This window comes from Solanum tuberosum, unplaced genomic scaffold, assembly GCF_000226075.1.
Source record: "Solanum tuberosum cultivar DM 1-3 516 R44 unplaced genomic scaffold, SolTub_3.0 scf00339, whole genome shotgun sequence".
Lineage (NCBI taxonomy): Eukaryota > Viridiplantae > Streptophyta > Magnoliopsida > Solanales > Solanaceae > Solanum > Solanum tuberosum.
The window spans coordinates 553,769-578,454 of NW_006239260.1; the positions used below are offsets into that span (position 1 = coordinate 553,769).

Below are 24,686 nucleotides of genomic sequence, written 5' to 3' on the forward strand. Positions count from 1 at the left end.
CTATGGTCATTAAAACTTCTTTTACACTATTGTCACCAATCAGTTGATTTGAATCACTTGCAAATTCATCTGGGAAGTCATCGTTGACACTATAAATGATGTAGAAGTCTAAATTAAAGAGTGAAATTTAATATCTTCTGCTTCTTCAGTCCATAATTGTTATAAGAGGACACTATGAACTTACAGGACCAAGAACTCTGGCTTTAGTTGTATGTACATGGCATCTCAACTCCTGCTACATTAGTTACTAAATAACAGTCTAAGGTTAAGAAGATGTCAGTCAACCTACATCCATCCTTATTTAATACAACTTTTTCTTAATCGAGATTGGCTTGGTCCTGAGTCAATGCTAATGAAACTACATATTGAGAAAGCCAGTTATATCAAGAAGATTTAGCTTTAGAGATAACTTCCATTCATAAAATTGGGTTGATCCAAGATAAAGTAATTGACTTGATTTCGTGAATGATGCAAGCATTTCTCATCATATTCTATCATCATCTAATTCTGAAAGATGAATTAGACTTGTATACAATTTAAAAAGTTTATCACTTTGGTATTATAAGAGCTAACTGTAGTTTACCAAGACAACAGAGTCTGGCTGGGTTCTTGTAAACAGTCACTGTTGCTGCATTATGAGGTGATAATACAACATGTGCAATGCTAAAAAGTTCACCTTTTTCAAGTGCAAACTGCCATTCCCTCAAAGTAATATGGAACCAATCCTTTGTCACTGATCTAGTTGCCTTTACTTCTATATACTCATTACCTGCCACAAGAAGGTCATAAGGAAGCCCCGTCTCATTAGTTTCATTAACCCATTTCACAAAAGGCTTGCCAAGTTTCCCCACAAAGTAATTGAATGCAGCAGATTCTCCGAGTCTACCAGTAAACAATGCCTGTTGAGGATCAACCATGCCAAAAGACAACTGAACTCTTTCTCTCGCATCAAATGAATTATAGTTCAGGTCTTGTGGTGCTGTCACATTAGTAAATGCTGCATTCACAGTAGACGGCACCAGCACATTATGTACATGATCAGAGAATCTGCCAGTTGACAATGGCTGTTGAGGATAAACCATGCCAGAAGACATCTGAACTCTTTCTCTGGCATCAAATGAATTATAGTTCAGGTCTTGTGGTGCTGTCACGTTATTAATTGCTGCATTCACAGTAGACGGCACCAACACATTATGTACATGACTGGAGAATCTGCCAGTTAACGATGCCTGTTGAGGATAACCCATGCCTACCGAAGGCTGACCTCTTTCTCTCATATCAAATGAACTATAATTCAGATCTTGTGGTATAGTCACATTATAAGCAGAACTACTTGAAGCGTTGATAGTAGAAGATACGACCCTATTACATACATGATCAGTATCTCGTGAACCTAGTAAAGTTGCACCAGATGCTGGATTATTGCGACCACGAGTGATCTCAGTTGAAGCCGGCTTTCTTGGTTGGATGCCACTAGCTGCCTGTGTTTTCATAACACTACCTCGGAAACCATGATCAGTTTTCCTGTCAACAGTGGGTGCTGGATCATTCCGACCACAAGTGATCTCAGTTGGAGCCAGAGCAGATGTTTCTGCCATAACTCCTTCAACAGTCTCCTCCTTTCTTGGTTGGATATCATTGGATGCCTGTGTTTTCATAAAACTAGCATGGGAACCATAGAAACCATGACCAGTTTTCCTATCAGCGGGTACTGGATCACTGTGAACACAAGTGATCTGAGTTGGAACCAGTACAGATGTTTCTTCTATAACTTCTTCAATAGTCTCCTCCCTCCTTGGTTGGATATAACTGTCTGCATGTGTCCTCATAACACTTGCACAAGAACCATGGAAACTATGTTCAGTTTTCCAGTCTGCACAGGCTGCTGGATCGTTGCTAACGCAAGTGATCTGAGTTGGAACCTGAGTAGATGTTTCTTCTATAACTTCTTTGCTAGTCTCTTCCTTCCTTGGTTGGATGCTACTGGCTGCCTGTGTCTTCATAACACTTGCACGAGAATCATGGCCACCATGATCAGTTTTCCTAGTTGAGCAATATGAGTTGCCTCCAGGTTTGTTCTTGGAATTCACAGTGTTTGTCTCACTAATTGTTTTAGAAGCACAACTAGTCATCAGCCATGTCACACTATCAGTTGACAATGGAATGTTAGAAAGTGACCAAACAGATTCACCTACAGGAAGCTTGGGCATTTTCTGGCTATTCAAAATGAAAAACTCAATTTGCTCCTCAGTGGAACCTGACTTTGCCATTGTCGTGATCATATGAAGAAAGTTCGCTAAGTGCAAGTCAGGAGCTCTAGAATAGAACAAACGAGAAATCTCCATGAATATTGAATGAGAATCTGATCCTCGAGTGGCATACAAGATGTTTCCCTGTGAAAGAGTGAAAATGAACAAGTTATCTATATATTTGTTTTACCATTTAACAAGGGATAAGATTTTACTGACAACTAAATAGACAGAAACCAGATACAAAAAGCATATACCAAAATAAGTGTTATATATGCACTTGTAATCATGTTAGATCTCCACGAGTCGGGCAAAAGAAAAATGGCAAATAGGACAGTTCCCACGAACTGAAAAAAGAGTTATCTATTACTCCCTCCATTTCAATTTGTTTGGCTGATTTTGAGTTGGCACGGAGTTTAAGAATTAAAAAAGAAATTTGAATTTTGTGTCTTAAACAAAAGATATGTAGGATGTACCAAAATGTCCTTTAATTTTGTGGTCTTAAACGTACCACATGGAAAGTTGGAGTTAAAGAGTTGCCAAAAAAGGAAAGATACAGCCTTTTTGAAATGGACTAAAAAGTAAAGTACGACGCACAAATTGGAACAGAGAAGTATTTTTTTCCTCTTTTAATGAGGAACAAGAAGTAGTAATCATTTTACTTGAAAGTCAACTATTTTTCCTTTTGACGATGGTGTCAAGGCCATCTTTCACACCAGAACCTGCCCACCATTAGAGTGAGCTCAAGAAGAAATAAACAAGAGTATATTAGAAGTATGTGTTACAGTCTTGAAATATGCAGAAAGCAGTCTTCAATTTCATATATTTCAAAACTGACCCTTAGTCCCCAAAAAACACAAGTAGTGATGATTAAAAAAATATCATCATAGTAAGTTACCAGTTTCAAATAAAAATAAAAATCATCATAGTAATCCTTTTATCTTAAAAGGTCCAACTAATTCTTTTTTGGACGGAGGTGTCGAGAACAGCTTGCAAACAGCTCAGCTAATTCATAGAGCAACTTGCTAGACCTCACAAGCCAAGAAGTTGTGTAATCAGGCTAGAGAAGATGGGTGCACAATGAGTGTAATAGTGAAGATCTGAACCTAGGATCACCAAGCTGATACTCCCGGAAGCTTTAGCCACTCAGTCATCCCAACAAGGACATATTTTAATGAATATTCAAATACAATACAAGCTTTTCAAATAAGAGAAATCTCAAGTATGAAACATTCCATTGATAAAAGTATCCGTAGATGCTGGCATGTTAAAATACCTCTAGCAGACAATTGCACTCAAACTGTTTCTCTGATTCTATGTGGACACTTCTAATAACATTCCTGTAGAACAGCTTTTCAACGACAACGATCTGTAGGCATCTCAAGTTCTCAAATACAGACTGGCTGAGCTGCAAATACTTGTCTGTGTAATTGTTATACATATATCGTTGAGCATATGGGAGGGCCCAGTTAACCATTGAAGCTATAAAACAAGTGTCTGTTGGATCATCATATATGATTTCACGTGTTACAACCTGCAAAAGAGAGGTTAACGTTGAGAAAGATTGGGCCTAATGGTACCTTTTTGATAGTAGGATGGTATGAAAGTATTGAATAGTATGGGAAAATAGCCGTTCTATGGAAGTGGACACAATTGGAACAACCCAAAATAGTAAATAAGACGATCAATATGAAACAAAGGAAGTAAATGAGTTCCTATATAAATGTTCCAAAGTGGAAAGGAAACCATATTGATTAGAATACTTGATACACATTTGAACTAGAAAAAAATTATTGTCAGATTTGAGAAGTTGATAAATATCAAGATCTATATTGTGTTGAAGGACTTTTTTTTTCCTTCATACAACATCATGTTCTGACTTGTGCCTATTCATTTTCTTGATCAAATTGTCAGTTGCGATTTCAAATGAAAGAAATCATCATACCAGAATTTTTAAGAATTCATTCATACCTCCAACAAAAGATAATTAGGTTGAAAAAGAGAAAAAATGGAAATCAATTAAGCAGATGAACTAGTATTACTCTTTTGGCACCCATTGCCAATTTGCCAGTCATTAGATCAGATAAGTTGTAATAGTAGAGTGGTTAATCTTATTTGCTCAAATATTTGAGTTGTATTAGACCTGACAACTTCAAGGATAAAAGAGCCACTTGGAGGCTTATTTCCCTGACATCCAACCATGAACCAACTTCAAATCATTATAATTACCATTATCAGCTTAAGCATTACATATCAGGAATTTCCAAGAAGTTACAATTTGTAACTACTTTGTCCACCCAAAGCATTACATAATTCCATCTACAAGAATTAAATTAATGAGTCTTCGGCTTTATTTTGGGCATCGATCAGCTAACTTTTGAACAATGTTTTTGGAAGTGAAAAGCACAGAGAAACAACAAGGTCCCTGGGGCTTGAAGAGAAAACCAAAAAGTGAGTGTGCACTTCTTTGAAGTAAAGTCCACAAGTATAGGAAAATTTAAAAAACAATAAAAAGGTATGAAGTTAAAAACTATAAAAATCAATTTATGCTTAAAGCAACTAATCTCAACATCCAATATATAATAATGTTGCATTAATCCAATTTCTCAAAGTTGAGATTGAAAGAGCTGACTGCTTTTAGTTAGGATTATTTGTGAGTAATTATTTGAAGCAATTAAAAGGTCATATTAAAAACAATTACATAAAATACAAAATCGATGACACCAATAATAAAAAAGTTCTTCAATTTATTTGGGATGGTCTTAGTGAAAAAACTTCTATTGACCAAATAGATAGTAAAGTTCAAGTTAATCTGGAAGAAAGACAGGAAATTGTAAACAATGAAAAATGGAGCAGACTGGCCCATTTATGTAGGAGAATCCACTGGGAACATATGTCATCTCTCTCAGAAATATCTAGTCTTAATCTGATATGCATGTGGACAAGAATGAAAAGAGAGGAAGGGTGTAAGTTTGCTTACCTCTGAAAGAGAAGGAATATTAACTCTACGCATGAAGATCGAAACTTTTGTTCGGAGAATTTCCTTATTCTCATCATTGAGTTCCCCAAAGTAGAGAAAGTTAATATTATCAAAATGCTCAAATTCTGTTCTTAACTTATCATCATCACACCAACAGATGAGCCCAAAGGATTGGTTGAGAGATACCCATTTATTTTTTGCAGTGGGAAGAATCAGGTACTGCTTTTCCTTAAGACTCTTTTCCAAGAAATCAACATCTTCAAATCTCAAAGAGCCAGATTTTAGCTCATCAGCCCACTTGAGAAATATATGGAAAACCTGAAAAACAAATGTGCAATCATTTTTAACCTCAGAGCTAACCAAAACCTGGCATTGTTAGCAGAAAATTCATTTTACCAACTATGACAAATTAAGTTTATAAGGGAAAAAAAAGATGGCTTACCTTCTTAGCTTCTTGTAAAGGTAAAGCAACCGCAGACAAATGCAGCAATATTTGAAGGTATCCATGGAAATGAGGGAACTCATCCACTCCACATCTATTAACAAAAAAGTCATGAAGGCCTGGGTACAAGCTACATAATATTCTGGTAACAGGATGTTGTTGGACAAATTTTGTATTGACCATCTTCACTTGGTCCACAGAACCAGTTGAATCGCACCAAAAGACTTCTTTAAGTGACAACAGAACACCAGGTACAGCATCTTCAAGTGAAGCACCAAACTTCAAAGGAATAAACACACAAGGCGCATCACGTAATTCTTCAACCACTTTTCTCTCAGAAGTATTCATCGTATTCCACATGAATGTGTAAAATCTGGACATTTGTGACACACTGAAAAAAGTATTCAATGGATGAGTGTTTTTTTTAAATAGAATTCAATGGATGAGTGTTCAAGTTCAAAATAATTATGCGAAGAAGATCTCATGATGAAGGACATGCTTAAAATTTTAGAATTTTCTATTTCATTTAGTCATTCAGGACCCTAAAATTGTTGAAAGGAAACATGTTATGGCTTGACTATTGCTGATTAAACATTGAAAGAGGCAATCACTAGACAATTCATTTGTTCTAGCTTTCCTTCTTTTCTTGTAGAAAGAGAATAGTTACCTCTACAAGACACCTCTACGAGACAGGCATACATTTAAGGGAAACAGGAACACACAGAAAGAATATCATTCTGAGCTCAATGTCAGCCTCCCATGCAGACAGGTACGATCAAAGCAACAATATCAATAATGCTTTCTCACTAAAAATTCTGTAGCCATGCTTCGGTTTATTTAAAAAAACGGAGTCCATTTTTTTTAGGGTTTCAGTAGGACTAACAAATATCTGACCATTTTGAGGAAAACAATATAAACAGGAGTCAAAAGGCCATCTTAACGAGTTTGACTAGGCTTCAATGTACTAAATGAAGGTAGTTATTATACACTCTTTTGAAACTAGGTAGTTATTAACTACCCAATAAATAATAGGTAGTTATTATACACTATGATCTTCACTTAAAAAGAAAAGAAAAAGAAAAAGAAATGACTATCGATTAATCAGATATAGCAGACCATTACCACCAACCTTAGTATGTGATATATGTGACCAATTCATGCAGCATACACTATTTGTATTTTAGTTGACTAATTCTTATTTAAATCCATAGGAAAAGAAATAGCTGAAACGATAAAACAATGTTTTTTTTTCAGTAAATGAAAGCATAAACCATCTTGCTGTATTCACATCGCTTTCTGCTGAAGGAAGATCAAATACCTAGCTCTCAAGGGAGCTTTGGCTCTCCAAACTTTAAGAATTGATAGCGTGTCATCGGCTGTTACTTGGGTTTTCAAACCAAGAGCTGTTAACAATCTTTCACTTCTCACCTGTCCCACAAAAAGAAGCATTAGCTCTAACTAAGAGCGATGACAGGGAAAGTCAAACCAAATTCAAGCTAAAAACACAAGCAAAAATATGTTTTTGGTGCTACCCTGTACCAGGAAGAAGTTAAAGTAATATCATAAAGGTACTATCACATATCAATGGAACATAAATAAAAACAAGCATTTCACAAATGTGAACTAACACAAAATAAGGGATCTTCTCAACAAGCAAATATTGGCTAAAAACAGAACAATAATTGAGCATAATAGAAAAATCAGAAACGAAATCTAGCTTGTCCTGGAAGTCAAATTAACTCAAGCTGGCTTCTAAGTCATACAGTTCTCTAACCAAAACCAGGGAAAAGGTAGTGCTAGTGAAGACAATACGGTGAAACTAAACTAGAAAAAATCATTAAAATAAAGCTAGACCATTTTTCTTTTCTTTTGAGATAACCTCGAAATCAACTGTTTTCTAGCTTCGGAACCCAGTGGATAATGGACCTAACCAAATCTTCTCCACTTAAATACCAGACTGGTTCACCAGCAAGATTCAAGATCGTAACATGTGCCTAAGCTACCACACATCCCACACTGTTCTACCATTGAACCAAGCCTTGGATGGCATAAAATAAATCATGTTTAGGCTGTCCACTAAGTTAATTCTCTACAATAGCAATAATATTGCACAAATTAGAAGAGTTAGTTCATTATACCAGTATATGTGAAAAATCAACCACATCATATTTTTGGTATGGGCTAAGCTGTTATTAGTAGATATGCATATAAATAATCATTGACATGAAAATTAGCAGGTCAAATCTCCTCGTAAGAATGTTTCACTGACAAGACAATTACCAGGTTAAGCAACTTCTTCAGATAAAACTATAGACTATCTTGTCAATCATCCAAAAATAAGCCTGAGGTTAAACTTTTTTACTTTTTTTTCTGGGTTATTTTCTTTTGGTAGAGTGCTAGACCAACAAAAACCTCAAAAGTGTGATGAGTACTAAAAATACAATTAAACGAGACTGATTTAAGACATTCTATTTAGGACTCAAGATCTCTACCGCAAATTCAGTCAATATCACTAACCTTGGGAACAGTATAAGGCGCATTACCACCAAAAATTGAGCGCACAGCCTCACAATCATGGAATAACTCCCTTGGACAGTGGAGCTCATTATCGAGACTTGATGCTATCCATCGAACATCACAAAGGATTCTGCTGAATGATGAATCAAAAATTTTCCTTTCTCCATTGGAAGTGAAATAGAAGCCGGTAACCTTATCACTGAAATAATCATCCCACAATCTATCAAGTACCTCCAAGAGATAGTTGCATTTTCCCGTGTCATGAGTAGAAGACAGTAGTAATAGCATATTGACAAATTCTTCAGACATCCAATCTTTTGCAATTGACCCTACGGGAATCAAATCTTTATGCCATGTCACATTCATGGGAAGAGGGCATACATCAGACATACTTTTCTCAACTTGAAGAACCTGTACAAAATCACTGATTCCCATTTCCTGGAAAAACTTTCGCCACTTTAATACACTTCCAGATAACATTCTGTTGACTGGATGCTTTAAGTATGTATCCTCAATTTCATGCCATGTAAGATCTAATCCTTGAATTAATCGACTCATGTCTATGGGATTTCCATATTCTTTGCTGAAATGGATGGGAACCTCTCCAGGACGCCTGCAGCCATGATTAGTCAAAATAAAGACATTGTCACGCAGTTCCCTGATAATCTGCTCTTTTTCTGATTGGCAGTCGCAGCAACTTGACTGTAAGTGGATCATCAAGAAAGCAAGATACTCTGTCATAATTTCTTTATGTCCTTGTTCATTTTGTTCTCTGTAAAGATAAGGTAGTATATGTATCTTTACTATTTGATGCGCCGATAACCGCTGGACACCAACTCTGTACAGCATCATAGAAACATTATCTACTACTGATGAACCACAGCATGATGTGCCAAGAGCAGCAGCAGTAGAAAGAAGTGCAGAACTCACAGTTCTAACACTAGCATACAATCTTGGGAAAGTTTCTGGTGCATACACATCATTAATTGTGGCACCCAGTGAATGAAAATGCAACCAAATTGCACCTTCATCCAAAGATCCATATTTACCGTCTGAAAGGGGAATGAATGGAATTTTCTTAAGGTCCCTCATGAGACCTGATTCCGTCCCAAAACCTGCTAAGTCTTTCCCATCTGACAACAATGTATAAACCGTGTTTAAGAATGCAGACAACCAACCCAAACCCATTGACCTTAGACCATCTTTTGAAGAGCATAGAGAAGTTATAACCTGAAATAGAACCTTCAATCCATACTCCTCAACCCCAAGAGCCCGAGCTAATAAATCTGGTAAAATTATATCCTTATGCATGAATCCAACACCAAGATGCTTGCGAAGCAGGCTATCAGGCAAGAGCTTACGAGACTCTTCCGTCCAATTGCGCAAAACTTTACACGGAGCAATCCATTCAGTTCCTGCACCTTCTACTATCAAACAGTTTGACATGCGTAATCTAGATAGAATCATCTGAGGAAGACTAGAAAAGAAACCATGACCTTCTCCTACAAGGGGAACAAAGCTCATATAAACTGTAACACCCTTTGCTGGATTATCCCTAAAACACGGCATATTACAAAATGACCCCTCAGTACTAACAAACAAGCCAGGAAACTCTGACAACAACCATTGGTTCCAAGCATTATCACCATCAGCTTCTTTAGATGAAGGCAGTACAAAATCACCCTGAAGTTTGTACTTCAGACCATACTTTCTGAGAGGAAAAAATGCAAAATACAGGCTATTGCTGTGGAGTTCTGGACATTGACATACGCAAGAGTCACACTGGCAAAAAGCACTGACACGCACTTCATTGATAATTTGCTCCTTTTCTAATTGACAGTCAGGGCAACTCGATTGCCAGTGGAACATCAAGAAGGCAACATACTCTGTCATTAAGTCTCTATATCTTTCTCCATTTTTCTCACTGTAGAGAGATGGCAGAATATGCTTCTTTACTATTTGATGTGTCGATAACCGTTGGACACCAGCTCTATACAGCATCTTAATAACATTATCTACTTCTGATGATTCACGGTTTGATGTGCCAAGAGTAGCAGCAGCAGAAAGAAGTGCAGGACTCACGATTCTGAGACTAGCATGCAATCTTGGGAAAGTTTCTGGCACATAGTCACCATCAATCATATAGCCCATCGAATCAAACTGCAACCAAATTGCACCTTCATCCAGTGATCCATAATTACCATCTGAAAGGGGAATAAATGGAATTTTCTGAAGGTCCTTCATGAGGTCTGATTCTGTCTCAAAATCTGCTGAGTCTTTTCCATTTGACAACAATGTATAAATCGTGTTTAACCATGCAGATATCCATCCCAAACCCATCAACTTTAGACCATCTTCTGAAGAGCATAGAGAAGTTATAACCTGAATTAGAGCCTTCAGTCCATACTCCACAATTCCAAGAGCCCTGGCTAATAAATCTGATAAAACAATATCTTTGTGCAAGAATCCAACCCCAAGATGCTTCTGAAGTAAGCTATCAGGCAAAAGGTTACGGAACTCTTCTGTCCAATTTCGCAGAACTTTGCATGGAGCAACCCATTCGTTTTCTGTACCTTCTAGTATCAAGCAGTTTGACATGCGTAATCTAGAGAGAATCATCCGAGGAAGACTAGAAAAGAAACCATGGTCCTCCCCTACAACGGGAACAAAGCTCATATATGCTGTAACACCCTTTGCTGGATTATTCCTAAAACATGAAAGATCACAAAATAACCTTTCCGTACTAGCAAATAAGCCAGGGAACTCTGACAACAGCCACTGGTTCCAAGCAATATCATCAGCAACTTCATCTCCAGATGAAGGGACTACAAAATCCCCCTGAAGTTTATACTTCAGACCATACTTCCTCAGAGGAAGAAATGCAAGAAACAGGCTGTTGCTATGGAGTTCTGGACATTGACATATGCAAGAGTCACACTGGCAAAAAGCACTGTCACGCACTTCTCTGATAATTTGCTCCTTTTCTGATTGGCAGTCAGGGCAATTCGATTGCAAATGCAACATAAAGAAGGCAAGATCCTCTGTCATTATTTCTCTATGGCTTTGTCCATTCTGCTCTCTGTAGAGAGATGGCACAATATGTTTTTTTGCTATTTGATGTGCCGATAAAGGCTCAACACCAGCTCTATACAGAATTCTAGTAACGTTATCTAATATTGATGATTCACAATGTGATGTGCCAAGAGCAGCGGCAGCAGAAAGAAGTGCAGAACTCACTGTTCTAAGACTAGCGTACAGTCCTGGGAAAGTTTCTGCTGCATACTTATCATCAATTGTAGATCCCAGTGGATCAAGATGCAACCAAATTACTCCTTCATCCAGTGATCCATACTTGCCATCCGAAAGGGGAATAAATGGAATTTTCCTGAGGTCATTCATGAGATCTGTTGCTGTCCGAAAACCTGCTGAGCTTTCACTATTTGATAACAAATTATATACAGTATTTAACCACACACATAACCATCCCAAACCCATTGACTTTAGACCATCTTCTGAAGAGCATAAAGAAGTCATAACCTGAAATAGAACCTTCAGTCCATACTTCTCAATCCCTAGGACCCTGGCTAACAAATCTGGCAAAATTATATCTTTATGCAAGAACCCTAAACCAAGATGCTTACGAAGCAAGCTATCAGGCAAGAGCTTACGAGATTCTTCCGTCCAATTGCTCAAAACTCTGCATGGAGCAACCCATTCATTTTCTGTACCTTCTAGTAACAAGCAGTTCGATGTGCGTAATCTAGAAAGAATCATCCGAGGAAGACTACAAAAGAAACCATGAACGTCTCCTACAAGGGGAATGAAGCTCATATAAGCTGTAACGCCTTTTGCTGGATTATCCCTAAAACATGGTAGATCACAAAATGACCTCTCAGCACTAACAAACAAGCTAGGGAACTCTGACAACAACCACTGGTTCCAAGGACTATCACCATCAACTCCTTCCCTGGACGAAGGGAGTACAAAGTCTCCCTGAAGTATAAACTTCAAGCCATACTTTCTCAGAGGAAGGAATGAAAAAACATGTTGTTGGTCCAGATGTGGGTTGTAGCTTCCATCAGCTGTTTCCTGCAATGTAAATGCTATGGAAATTTCTGTTGTTGGCGTATCAGGACGAATAGTGTCAGCCTGCAATTTCTGGGATACAACATAACAAGTCATTTTCTCCTCTCCATAGGAAACGTTAACGATACCATTTCCCACAACTTCTTTCCTCATAACAATAATAGAATCGCTTAACATATTTCGAAATTTGATACAGTGAAGACGGTGAAGAAAAAGCAGTAATGATGGATGAAGATCAGCAAACATTGATATAATATTTTTTCCGCTGGACCTTTCCAAGAGACTTGATCTCAAGGGAAGCACTATGCATGTCTTCCAATGATTGCAATCAGGATCTGTCGATGCCAATCTGGTATAGAAGTCAATGTCACACGGAGGAACAACAGTTGGCAAAACAAAGCCTATCTGCCCATTAGTGATATCAAACTTAATATGGAAGCCATTGGAGTGAATCTCCGGAGCATCAGTGACCTATAAAAACAAAACAAAAAGTTTAGCGAAAGACAGATTGTAAACAGTAACTTGAGTTCAGACACATTGTTCATCATGTTTTTACCACTTATTCCTGAAAGCTACAAATGAAAAGGTTTGATTTGTGTACTTTGTCTACTCAGTAACTGTTTGCAACTCTTACCCAAAATAGAATAAAAAGAGTAGGCCACAGTTCTAGTGTTAAGTAGTCCTCTCAGCATTTCTTATATGCATCACTTACTGCCAAAACTTTTTGATATTTCACACAAATTCTGCAAGGAACTAAATAAAATTCAGTAACGGTGTTTGTGTGTATTACCCGGAATACTGATTTGAAACCAATGCCTTTCTTGCCAATGTATCCAGCATTGCGTCCTTTCTTAGTAGAGTTTCCAACATCACAGAGTGCTCTGATGTCATCAGCAGAAAAACCACGTTCATTGTTTAGAACTACAATGCCTTTATCCTGAAGAATGAAAGTCAAACTGGGCTCGACAGTCTCAGGGTAGGTATTATCATCAGCATTCTGCACCTGAATTAACATGCCATTGTAAAGGAAGCAATCAGTTCTATTCATGCTTTTGACTGCTAAAATGCACAGTGCACTCCATCTTATTAAACTCTATAATAAAGAAGCTATTAGTATTCCTAATAAGAGAAATTCTACTGATAACAAAATTGCAGAACTAAAAGTTCTAACTCTAGAGCAAACAAAAGATTATAGCAAGTAATAAGGTAACAACATTCAAGATTACTCCATGACATCTCAAAGGAATATCTAGTCACCTCACTGAGAAGTGGTTACACTAAGGTAAGTTCAACATTAGCAATAAAGAAGCATTTTATTAAACTCAAGGTACAAAGCCAACGAGTTAATAAGGTTAATCAGGACAATACAGTGGATTCATTATTTAAGAAAAAAATGCACCCAAAGACCTGTTATAATGTGTACTAAGCCACATAATTACTCTAAGACATAGTTGCAATTTGCACCCAACTGCCTGTTATGCAAAAATTGAAAATTTTATATTCAGCACACTAACATTTTTCAAGTATCCACATCCCTGTTAATCAATTAACAGAATTTATCTTCCAGCAGCAAGTTTTTCCAATATTTAATGAGGGTTAAGAACAGTAGTATATGCCTATGAGTAGATTATTCCAAATTGTATAGATAGTCAACAAAGTTAGTTAGATACCTATGAATGACTTAACTTGAGTCATAAGAACAACTTGTACATTCTTTGACACCGACTTGGTGTCTAATAATGAAATTCTTAAGACTTTTCAGGGGAAAAAAACCATTCAAACCTTCCATCAGAGTTGGGTAGGAATAAGTTCTTATACCTATATGGACAACATTGTGTTATTTAATAGGTTCCAACTTTTGCCTACCTTCTTCCTGTTCCATCTAAAAACTTTCCAGGTGGTTCCATTTTGCTAAATAATTTATCTTTTTAGTTATTTTTCAGTCCATCTGTTAACTACAGGTTAGTGTAGGTCTAATTCATGTAGTTGTCCTCCAATTCCAACTTACTTCCTCCAATGAAGCACCACAACAACCTTTGTATTACAATCGACATCAAACCTCCCTTTTTAACCACATTGAATTGTGAGTTTACAAATATATAACCCAACACAAGAATCGGATATACAATGAATTGAGGAAGCACTGAACAGACAAGATCAAGGTGAAGTATACAGACCAGCTCAAGGATAAAATGTGAATCCTCAGAATACAACTCCTGTGAAAGACAATGAAGTGCTCTCCCCAAGCGAGCATGTTGCTTCTTCAACAATGCACTTTCAACTAGTGATTGATCAGGCTGCAGACCGAATTCTTCTTGTTGAATAGATTCAATAACCCTGGCAGCAGAACACTCAAGCTCACATGAGTGCATTTTGGCATAACCAGCCAAATTATCAAGATGGACATTAGTTACAACAGCAGAGCAGCAGGCTTCTTGATTTTCATCTTGCCGCATTGGATCGGGTGAGAGGCTAATTCCACTTCTAGACAAGGGATATTTGTTTGACACTACATGCATAACGGTTGAGTCTTCGCTGAGATCAAGCTCTGTGACTCCCAAGCATGATGATCCAGAAGACATTAACAAGCTAGAGGCAGAACTGGAAGCCAACTTCTGTTTATCGTCAACCCAATCCATTATGCCAAGCAACATTCCAACTCGATGAAGCATAAGACGCTGCTCTACGCATTCACATTCACCTAAGATAGCTGAAGGGGCATCTTTGACAAATGGCTGCAATCCTGCAAGCAATATGTCTGCAGCAAAACAGTAAAACTCAACTGGCAGATAGCCCAGACAATCAAGTACAAATCTTGACACAAAAGACATGGCACTATCCACCCTATCACTCCTCGGTACCTTGCTGTTTATAGTGAATGTACTTCTATCATTTATAACCTGTCTAGACATAAATTTAGTATCCTTGAGGGGATCCTGTGATTTTGTTTCCTCATAATGTTCAATTAAAACTTCAAATGCATGACGTGCATGGCATTTTAGAAGTGAAAAAGGAACATTTTTTTCACCACCATATAAGACCAAAAGAGATAACAGTTTGACAGCAGTATCAAAAGGATTTCCTTGCAGCAGTACATTCAGAAAAGAATCAACAGTGGCTGAATGATCAACACGGACAACCTTCCCGCATGCAGTCACCAAATATAACAACTCTTTGGTACTTACCTCGTTCAACAGCCAACCCGCAAGAGAACCTAGAGAAGGAGCAAACACAACATCCCAATGTGACCACAAGTTCAGATCTATCAACATTGGACTTTTTAGCAAGACTTTCTTGGCTTCTTTGGACATAACTATACGAGCTCCGTTTCCTTCACCATTCTCTAAACCCATTTTCTCTAACATATTTTTGTGAAATCTTCCTACTGCATCTTCCTTGAGCAGTGTTCCGGAGAATACAACAGATTTTAAGGTCATATCACCTTTATTTATCTTCATAAAACCCTCGACACCCATCATTAAGTCACTTCCAGCTACTTTTAAACAGACTAAAGGAAATTGTCTCATTAGTAACTCAGAGATTCTTCGCTTGCCTACTTCTTCAGTCTCCCATAAGCATTGTGAAGCCTGAGATAACAACAGATCAAACTGATAATCAAGCATTGAAGGTACCAGAGAAGGTTTCTCATGCATGTCACCTGTTAAGCAACTTGGTAAAGTATGACTAAACAGGTGCATATTTTTCTCCAGGAAGGACCAGATATCCCCATAACCAAGTGACTCAAATTGCTTGACAGAAAACTGCTCTGTCAACCAAGATTCAAGCTTGCAAAACTTATTCAAGAGGAAGAAAAACTTCTCATGGTGTGAACTTGCAGTGGACCAGGCATCATCACCACCCTCAAAATATGTAGAAATTTTACCAATTATGTCCCCAACGGTGAAACCTATGTAATCAGACAAATTAATGGAAAAGTAAGCAATCCACTGGAGGAAGGGTAAACAGGAAACTCCAAAAGAAATTTTAATGAAAAATCTGAGCATAGAAACTTTAGTCATGTTAACTTATCAAAAGAGAGAATTTAATCATGGTATTAGCAGAATTAAGAGAAAAAAAATTCTTTTCTGAGAAAGTAGGTAATAACAGGCTTTTTTTGCATCTGTTTAGCTAGAGAAACATAAAGGTCACTTTGCAGAGCTATTCAAAAACACTACTTGAATCTAGCAGAGACATACATTATCCTACGTAAATCTTCAACCAATCAGAAAAGTGATATTCAGGCCAGAGTCCAGACAATTCTAATTTCAGGTACCTTAGACTTCTTTCCCCTTTTTCATTTTCAAGTAGTGGCTGAGCGCATATTACATACAAGAATTTTGATGAGAAAACCTTGACGATTAGTTACGAATCCTTACAGGTAAAACAAAAATCTTGGTGGTGTATAACTCACCACTTTCACACACCAAGAGCCTATCAGAGTGATTGGTAGCACCCCTTTCAGGTGATTCAACCTCAATGCATATGGAATTAACACAATTTTCAGCACCTGTACTGGTTAACTCAAATTGTTTAAACATTTGGAGCTTATCATACAAACTATCCCACATCCCATGTTGAATAGATGTAACCTGCAAAGTCACATTATACTATATAAGAAAAAGTTATACAAGGGATATTCAGGCAAGAAACTAATTAGTAAAACTACAGGAAGTAGAATGCCACTAGGGGAAAACTGCCTGCATAAAAAAGAATTAAAGAGGTTATGGATTCAAAAGAGGTTTACTTAACACATAGAATTTTACATCTTCCATGAACAAGCAGATATCTCTCAGGCGTCTAAAGTTCATTAATTACTAACACAACTGATCAGTAAACTTACAGCAACTTGAAGCAACCCACAAAATGGAAATGATGAAAACAATGTCGTCACTTTAGCTTTCTTCTTCACTTTATAGAACTGAAGCATCCTTTCAAAAACCTAAACTAGAAAGAAAAAGTTCCTGAAGTCAGCATATGTATTGGACTGTCAACATCTGACAATGGGAGAAAACAGGATCTATTTCAATGCTTGATTCAAGTCGTTTGATATTACAAGATGGAATTTGGAGAATGCAGAGTGGTATGAATGGGTAGAAAGAAGCCGTAAGTTGATGAGGAGGTCCTCCATGAACTTTTCCTACACCGTTAGATGTAAGATGTAATACTTTCCCAAGTTAACTGGACTAGTTTCTAGTTTGGATTATCTTTAAATTGTGCCAATGCCCACTTTCCTAAAAAGAGAACTTATTCCTTCAATGTTTTTTCAAGCTTGTAGTAGGGTAGGCTTGGGTAGGGTAGATACAAATTATCAAATTAAAAGAACCACAAAAAATAGCACACATTTCTGATAAAAGGCTTCCAAAAACAACATCAGGATATCCAATGCAATGAATGTATTCCCACTGTGTCTCAAGTTAGGTGTCCCATTCTAGTTTATCAAAAATTGTAATGTATGAGTTCAAGTTTTACAGTGTTCCAAATGAAAGTAGATCTTAAAGAATAGATCAATTAATTTTTTGAAGAAGGTGAACCTTTTTTAGGGGGTGTTTGGATTGACTTCATTTTTTACTTTTTTTTTTGATGAAGTAAAGGATTTCATTAAAGAGCATCAGGGTGATGCTAAAGGCAAAAGTGTACAAAAAAAGAGAGACCGGTGTAGGACAAGTTCATTTATCCACTAGACCAGAAAAACAGTAAAAACTGCATAATTGATACCTCATCTACATCATTTGTCCGACATGCCTCTTTCCAAGTGTTAACAAACATCTTAATTGAATCATTGCCTTGTGATGAATCGCTTGAACCATTTGAGTCTTGATTCCCCAACGGAGAAATTTTTGTTCCCTTCCTACGAGTAAAAGGCTTTGTCTGAACCACTTTTCTTTTGACTACTTCTGTGTGAGAAGCCATGAGACTCTGAATATCATCAAATTTTCGTTTTCTCTTGGATTGCCTGAGATAACGCTCGGTCTTATCCAAAAGGGAGCGAAAGGTACTGTCAGATTGACTAATATCCTTACTATATATATCACTGCCACTTGTTGTGTGTAAGCTAACCTTGACTTCAGTTTCCAAACCCAGTGGCATCATTTCTTCAGATGCGTTTAGGTAAGGACATATGCTTGGTTGCTCTGAATTTTTTATGTTTCCAGTTTCATCTTGATCACCATCACTGTTTGCATCCTCTGAATCTGATGATATAAATCTTATGTGTTTACCACAAAATTCCCCATTAGCTGAAGAAAATGATGTGATGCGTTCAGAGATGGAAGTGAAATTCTCATCCAACTCCTCAACTTCAGCTTTCAAACCATATGGCTTCATTTCAACAGATGCTGATGGGTAAGGAGATATGTGTGGTTCCTCTGAACTTTTAGTGTTTTCAGTTTCATCTTGATCACTGTCACTGCTTGTATCTTCTGAATCTGATGATATGGAAATGAAATTCTTATCTAACTGCTTCTTCTGTGCAGATAGAATAGGACGTTTCCTAATAATTTTACTGGGCTCTTTTTTCACCGTATGCATATATTTGTTCTTGGCACTAGTTTCAAACAGCCTTGCTTGCTGGATAAATGTAATATGCATCCTGAAAGGGACAAGGAAGGAGTAGAGATGAGGAAACACTAATGATAAGATTCTGAGATAGCAGAAGAAGCATGAGTAACATGTGTTTAAAGTACATAGAACAAGTTAACAAAGTTTTGACGAAGACAAGAAAAAGGATAAAGCCATTCTCCACCAGGATTTACTAAATTTTATCAAGCTTCATATATTCACACTGAAAGATCAGATATAATACAAATAGGTGGCAAAGATAACTATTTAACTTTTAAAAGATGGGACAAAGGTCTCAAAGGAGGAAGTTGCATCTTTACACTTTAGTAATATCACGTCTCAATTAGTCATCACCACAATAGGATATCACATCAAAACTTCATAAAGTCCAATAACAAACTGGGACATATGATTCATCATGGTTTGGGAAAAAATCATAGAAGAAAAAGAAGGAAACTCAGAACTTAACAACGATGCATATACATTAAGGAAATTTACATTGGCTAAAAGGAGAAATTTCAGTCATACATTTCTCAATTAATCCACAACGCAACAGTATATCACATTACAACCTCAAAAAGTCCAATAGTTTAACTGGAACATTTGATTCATCATGGTTCAAGAAAATTTATAGAAGAAAAAGAAACCTCAGAACTTCAACTCCGCAAAGACACTAAGGAAATTTATTTTGGCTAAAAGGTGAATCTAATTCTGAAAGGAAATTTATGTTGGTTAAAAGGTTAATACTAAATCACGAAGATAGAAGATCAGTCCTTCCATAATATCAAAAATAAAGGGATAACCATATAGCTGCACGCCAAACTGTCTTCCTCTCTTTATGTTGACAAGGACCTGATGATCTTTTCATTACTGCAACAAGATGTGCTAATAATCTAAAAAGTGATCCATGCGGATAGCAGACACGTGGAAGAACATGCAAAGAGAAGTAACCATAAAACAAACAAAGAACAATTGAAGAAACAGAAAAAGCATCATTATCTGCAACTCCTGGAGAAAATTGGAAGATAACCATTTCGTTTATGTCCTACCCTCATCATTGAGATGATCCTCAATCAAATTGGGCACTTTAATTCAGCAAGCCAAACAAAAACACTTTGAAGAAAAGAAAAAGGTATAAGCATTCCTACAGTATTTTAAGTAAATTATTGAGAGAGAGAGAGGGGAAACAAGAAGCAAATAACATGACTTATTAAGTTTGAACTCAGGAGTGCAACATCAATGATGACAGGAACATGAATTTTCAAGAGTTAGCATTAAAAAAAATTGTTGTGAGAGGTTAGTAGCATCTCTCTCTCTCTCTCTGAGTGCAGTATTACCAGTAATATCACATGGGTAATTTTGTGTCTACTTGATTGAATCACCACACACACAACCCCCCCCCCCCCCCCCCCCCTTTCTTGTAAAAGGTTCTATACCATGCAGAAGGTTGTACTCCTCTCTCCTATTTTACATTATCACATTTATACAACAAATATCATTGCTAGAATCTCCTAATCAGTATTTGCTAGATGCCTGCTACAGCTTTTTAGTTGGAGTATTATATGCCTGTAAATGATGTAGTTTCTTTTGTAGATTTCATTAGCTCTCTGAGCTGACTTAACAGCCTCCTTTTGCTTTTGGTTAGCTCCCAATGCTTATAGAACTTTTTGTCTTTAGAGCTAACATCACTTTTGTAATCTTAGCATCGTCTTGATGCCAGCAATACAACATATTACTTCATAAAAATATTGTTAATACTTCCTCCCCCCCCCCCCCCCCCCCCCACCCACCCCCCCCCCCCCCCCCCCCCCTTTCTTGTAAAAGGTTCTATACCATGCAGAAGGTTGTACTCCTCTCTCCTATTTTACATTATCACATTTATACAACAAATATCATTGCTAGAATCTCCTAATCAGTATTTGCTAGATGCCTGCTACAGCTTTTTAGTTGGAGTATTATATGCCTGTAAATGATGTAGTTTCTTTTGTAGATTTCATTAGCTCTCTGAGCTGACTTAACAGCCTCCTTTTGCTTTTGGTTAGCTCCCAATGCTTATAGAACTTTTTGTCTTTAGAGCTAACATCACTTTTGTAATCTTAGCATCGTCTTGATGCCAGCAATACAACATATTACTTCATAAAAATATTGTTAATACTTAATTGAATAATTAAAGCAGGAACGAAAAATAATAAAGGTAATTTTGAGGAACAGTTTTGACAAATTTCCAAAATGATGGAAAAAGAGAATTAATTCTTTTGAATTTTTTACTTATTCCTCACACCCCAATTTACGATCTTCAAAGGTTTTAAGCATTAATAGTTGCAACAAGCTGAATTGCGTGGTTCTTTTTCTTTTTTTGGTGTAAACATGAATATCCTCAAGATGCAGAGGATATTCCTAGTATTTTAGAGTTCTTATGACCTCCATAGGAGTTCTTTGCTTTTTGCAACTTTTGGATGTAAGTATTACTAGAATACTCCTTATGTATTCTTTTGTTTATAATACAAGTTACCTTTCTCAAAAAAATAATATTTTCAACAAATATCAAATTGACAAATTGCACGTAAATAAGATTTTGTATGGGTGAAAATATACCACATACCCCAAGCTCTGAATTCGCACACCAAGCTTCTCTCTGGATCCAGCAGACTTCTTCTCAGCAATGAAGTTCAAAAGTTCATCTACTTTCATAACTGTACTTCCATTACCATCCATAAACTCAGAAAGGAAGGACATTATCTCCTCATGTGTTATTTTGAAAACTTCTGACACACCAGGATTTACAGAAAAGTAATGAATTATAAGCGGATGTTTCAGCAGAGGACCCAATTCCAGCTTTTCAAACTGCTCAATACCCTCATTCTTGCATATGGCAACTTCCAAATCATACAATGTGGTAACTCTTAGAACAGCGACAAAGCAGTGGATGAAAGCAACAATCTAGGGAAGAAGAGATCGGGAGATGAATTTTAGTATTCCAGTGAATATCTCAAATGGAGACAAAAAAAAAAGGCAAATAAATCATCCAACTATAAATTTAATTAACAGCAATGCAACAAATACAAAATGGCACTAATGATTGATGACTCCCACCGCTTCACTCCAATTTCAAATTGCTTTGAGAAGATTGATTCATTAACCTCTTCCCTTCAACTTGAAAATAATGCACCCCACCCCTCATTTGAAGGGTTGTAGGTGGAAATAGAATGTTGCTCAAGGGGTCAAATGGCACATCAACAGATGTAAAAGACCAAAAACAGTGCATATAGTTTTCTTTTTAAGAGAAAGGGGTAAGTAAGGTCAAAACAAGGCCATAATAGTTGTACAACATCCAAAAGCAGATGAACTGAAGCTAGCCTCCAAAACACAAACTGGAAAAAGGAAGAAGAAGGTGGGGGATCAAATCAAAAGGAAGCACAGGGTAATATGACTGCATTTGAATGATATTCATAACAATCCTGCTGATCTGAAAAATCAAAGAACCACATGGTAAACTCATTTGGCATTAATTTTTCAAATGAAAGAAGAAAAACAGATACAGAAAGCGTTACAATGCTACTCAAATAAGAGTGCATGAAAGTTGAAACTGAATGCTAAATCATGTGAGAACATTTTATATTGCTTATTAAATCTTGAGTTAAAAAACATAGAAGTAGCTCAACGAAGTTAGCAAATTCATTTTTCTGTTATATGCTAAGCTGATAAACTCTGCTTGTGTGAGCTTACTCATATTGCCTATCTCAAACCCACAAATGTAAAACTCATTGATGATGAATTCTCACATTACAAAATTTATTTTTTGAATTTAACATCATTCAAATTAGCAAATGGCTAGTAGGAATTCAAACCATTCAACACTAAGTTGATACATTTGCTGCCAAATGTCAAAGAAATAACCATATGACAGATTAACGTTCATTGTAGTCTAAAACATTTTTCTTTTGAAAAAGTAATAAAATTTCATTAATGATGGGCACAAATACTGATATACAAGAAGTATACCAAAAGGTAGATAAACCTCACAAAGATGTACTCTCCCTCAGTCCCTAAATAAGTCACTTAAGCAAAAAGAAATTGTTCTAAAATAAGTGTCAACCTTAAGAATTCAAGACAAAACTTAGTATCTTTTTCCAATTATACTTCTATATTAAGAAACTACTTCTTTAGTGCTCAATTATATAGGTTGCTCAGTGAATTATACCTTTTTTTTAATGGGCGTGAAATGAGCTAAAGTGACTTATTTTGCGATTAGAGCACGGAGATGTACCTTCCCTTCGATAAGTATGAGGCTATGGAGAGAGGGTACATTCTGCATTTTGACACCTAAAGACTCCCAGGAATCAGCTTTAACTATAGCCAATGCAGCTTGAGAAACTTTCCAAGTAGATACAGTTTCACCAGCCTCTACAAGGTCTCGCCGCGCCTTCTTTACAGCTCTATCAACTTTGAGAACAATCTCACCAGAATTGGAGGAACTCTTAGCCTGAGGTGGTGGCGGAGGAGGAGGAGGCCGCTGGAATTGGAACCTGGGTTTCGTTTGAACCGGAAAACCCCGAAAGTTAGGATTTTGAACCGGGAAATTAGGGTTATTTGATGGATGGAACAAATTTGGAGATTGAGGATGATGATTAACATGAGGGCTTTGGTACCCTAGTGGTGGTGGTGGTGGTGGCGCCGCCCCGTTCCAGCCGCTGCCTCTGCCGTACAACGGTGGTTCTGCACCACGCCAGCTGCTGCCTCCGCCATTGTACGGTGGTTCTGCTCGAGGCCAACCGTTGAACGGTGGTTGTGCTCCGTGCCAGCCGCCGCCGTTGTACGGTGGCCGTCCGTACATTATAGAAAAGGGTTTAAGAATATCTCTGACATACAAAATTGAGAACTAATGATTCGTTGACTAATTTGACAGTAGACATAAGTAAATGAGAGTGGACCTTTTATACTGACAGCCGGGCTTTGCCTATGTAGCAATGTCTGTTCTGTCCGGAATAAGTGCGTTTTAGCTCATTTCGCGTTCATTAAAAAAAACACCTAGAAGATATACTTTATTATTATTGGTGTAATATATTATAAATATAATAAATTATAGTTGAAAATAAAATAATAAAAATGTATAAATAAAACTTTAGGATGAGATGCGAATATCTCGCTCTCTTTAAGGAGATTCAAGTCCACGGCGGCATATTCTGATCCAGTAATATATCTCTTGACTTGTCCCCTCGAAGATACAACAGTCCAACAACATCGTACAACTCAAGCAATTTCGAATTAGTTAAAGAGTCCAAAACTCCACAACAAAAACACCTTCCTTCAACCTATAATTACTCTCTTTTTATATAGCGAATATAGTTGAAAACTTAGAATATTTCCTTTGTCTCAACCTTTTTTTTTCATTACTATCCACTACAATATTTTTCACACTTGACATTTTTCTTGGGATGCTTCACAAAGAAAGAAACATCACTATTTATGGGTGAAGAAGTCTCCACATCAATGGATAGAATGAGGGGTATAATGCAAGTAGATAAATGTGATAGATATTACTATGAGTGGCAAACGAGCGAGTCGAGTATGAGTCGATAAAAAACGAGTTAAACACTCGACTCAACTCATATTTTAAATGAATAAAAACGAGTTACATAATGAATAACAAGGGTATCCATATTATTATAGGGGTCATGTTTAAAGCTTCAAAAACAAAATCTCTTACCCCACTCTTCATTCCCTCCACTCCTCCCCCCCTCCCCCAAACACAAAATAAAAATACTTTAAACTTTAAATTTAACCCGCCCATCCCCAACTCCAACGCCTCAAAATTAATTTTTCTTTTACTACTCCGATGCCCTCCCCCCCCCCC

At 37.0% G+C, this 24,686-nt stretch overlaps 1 protein-coding gene across 3 annotated transcripts; it reads right to left on the reverse strand.

Annotated features, from left to right (window-relative positions):
• Positions 1 to 433: 433 nt before the first annotated feature.
• Positions 434 to 23,726, reverse strand: LOC102583023 (uncharacterized). Of its 3 annotated transcripts, XM_006360888.2 has the most exons (13): positions 23,100 to 23,726; positions 21,435 to 21,772; positions 17,990 to 18,863; positions 17,115 to 17,213; positions 16,686 to 16,863; positions 14,452 to 16,181; positions 13,065 to 13,277; positions 8,189 to 12,745; positions 6,990 to 7,099; positions 5,672 to 6,062; positions 5,230 to 5,547; positions 3,526 to 3,783; positions 434 to 2,393 (listed from the first exon to the last, which is right to left on the reverse strand). In XM_006360888.2, exons 1-13 carry the CDS (start codon positions 23,664 to 23,666, stop codon positions 549 to 551), a joined length of 11,478 nt encoding a protein of 3,825 aa, XP_006360950.1. In that variant the 5' UTR covers positions 23,667 to 23,726; the 3' UTR covers positions 434 to 548. The 3 variants fall into 3 exon arrangements, with proteins under 3 accessions (XP_006360950.1, XP_015170542.1, XP_015170543.1); XM_015315056.1 differs by lacking the exon at positions 17,115 to 17,213; XM_015315057.1 differs by lacking the exons at positions 21,435 to 21,772; positions 23,100 to 23,726 and having other exon boundaries at positions 17,115 to 17,218; positions 17,990 to 18,077.
• Positions 23,727 to 24,686: the final 960 nt, after the last annotated feature.

Bases quoted from the DNA above. Each gene is read 5' to 3' on its own strand.
- LOC102583023 (XM_006360888.2), bottom strand. From the start codon at position 23,666: ATGTACGGACGGCCACCGTACAACGGCGGCGGCTGGCACGGAGCACAA. The intron at 21,773-23,099 runs GTACATCTCCGT...CTTCTTCCCTAG, and splicing joins TCATACTTATCGAAGGGAAG to ATTGTTGCTTTCATCCACTG. The intron at 3,784-5,229 runs GTAAGCAAACTT...TCTCTTTTGCAG, and splicing joins ATATTCCTTCTCTTTCAGAG to GTTGTAACACGTGAAATCAT.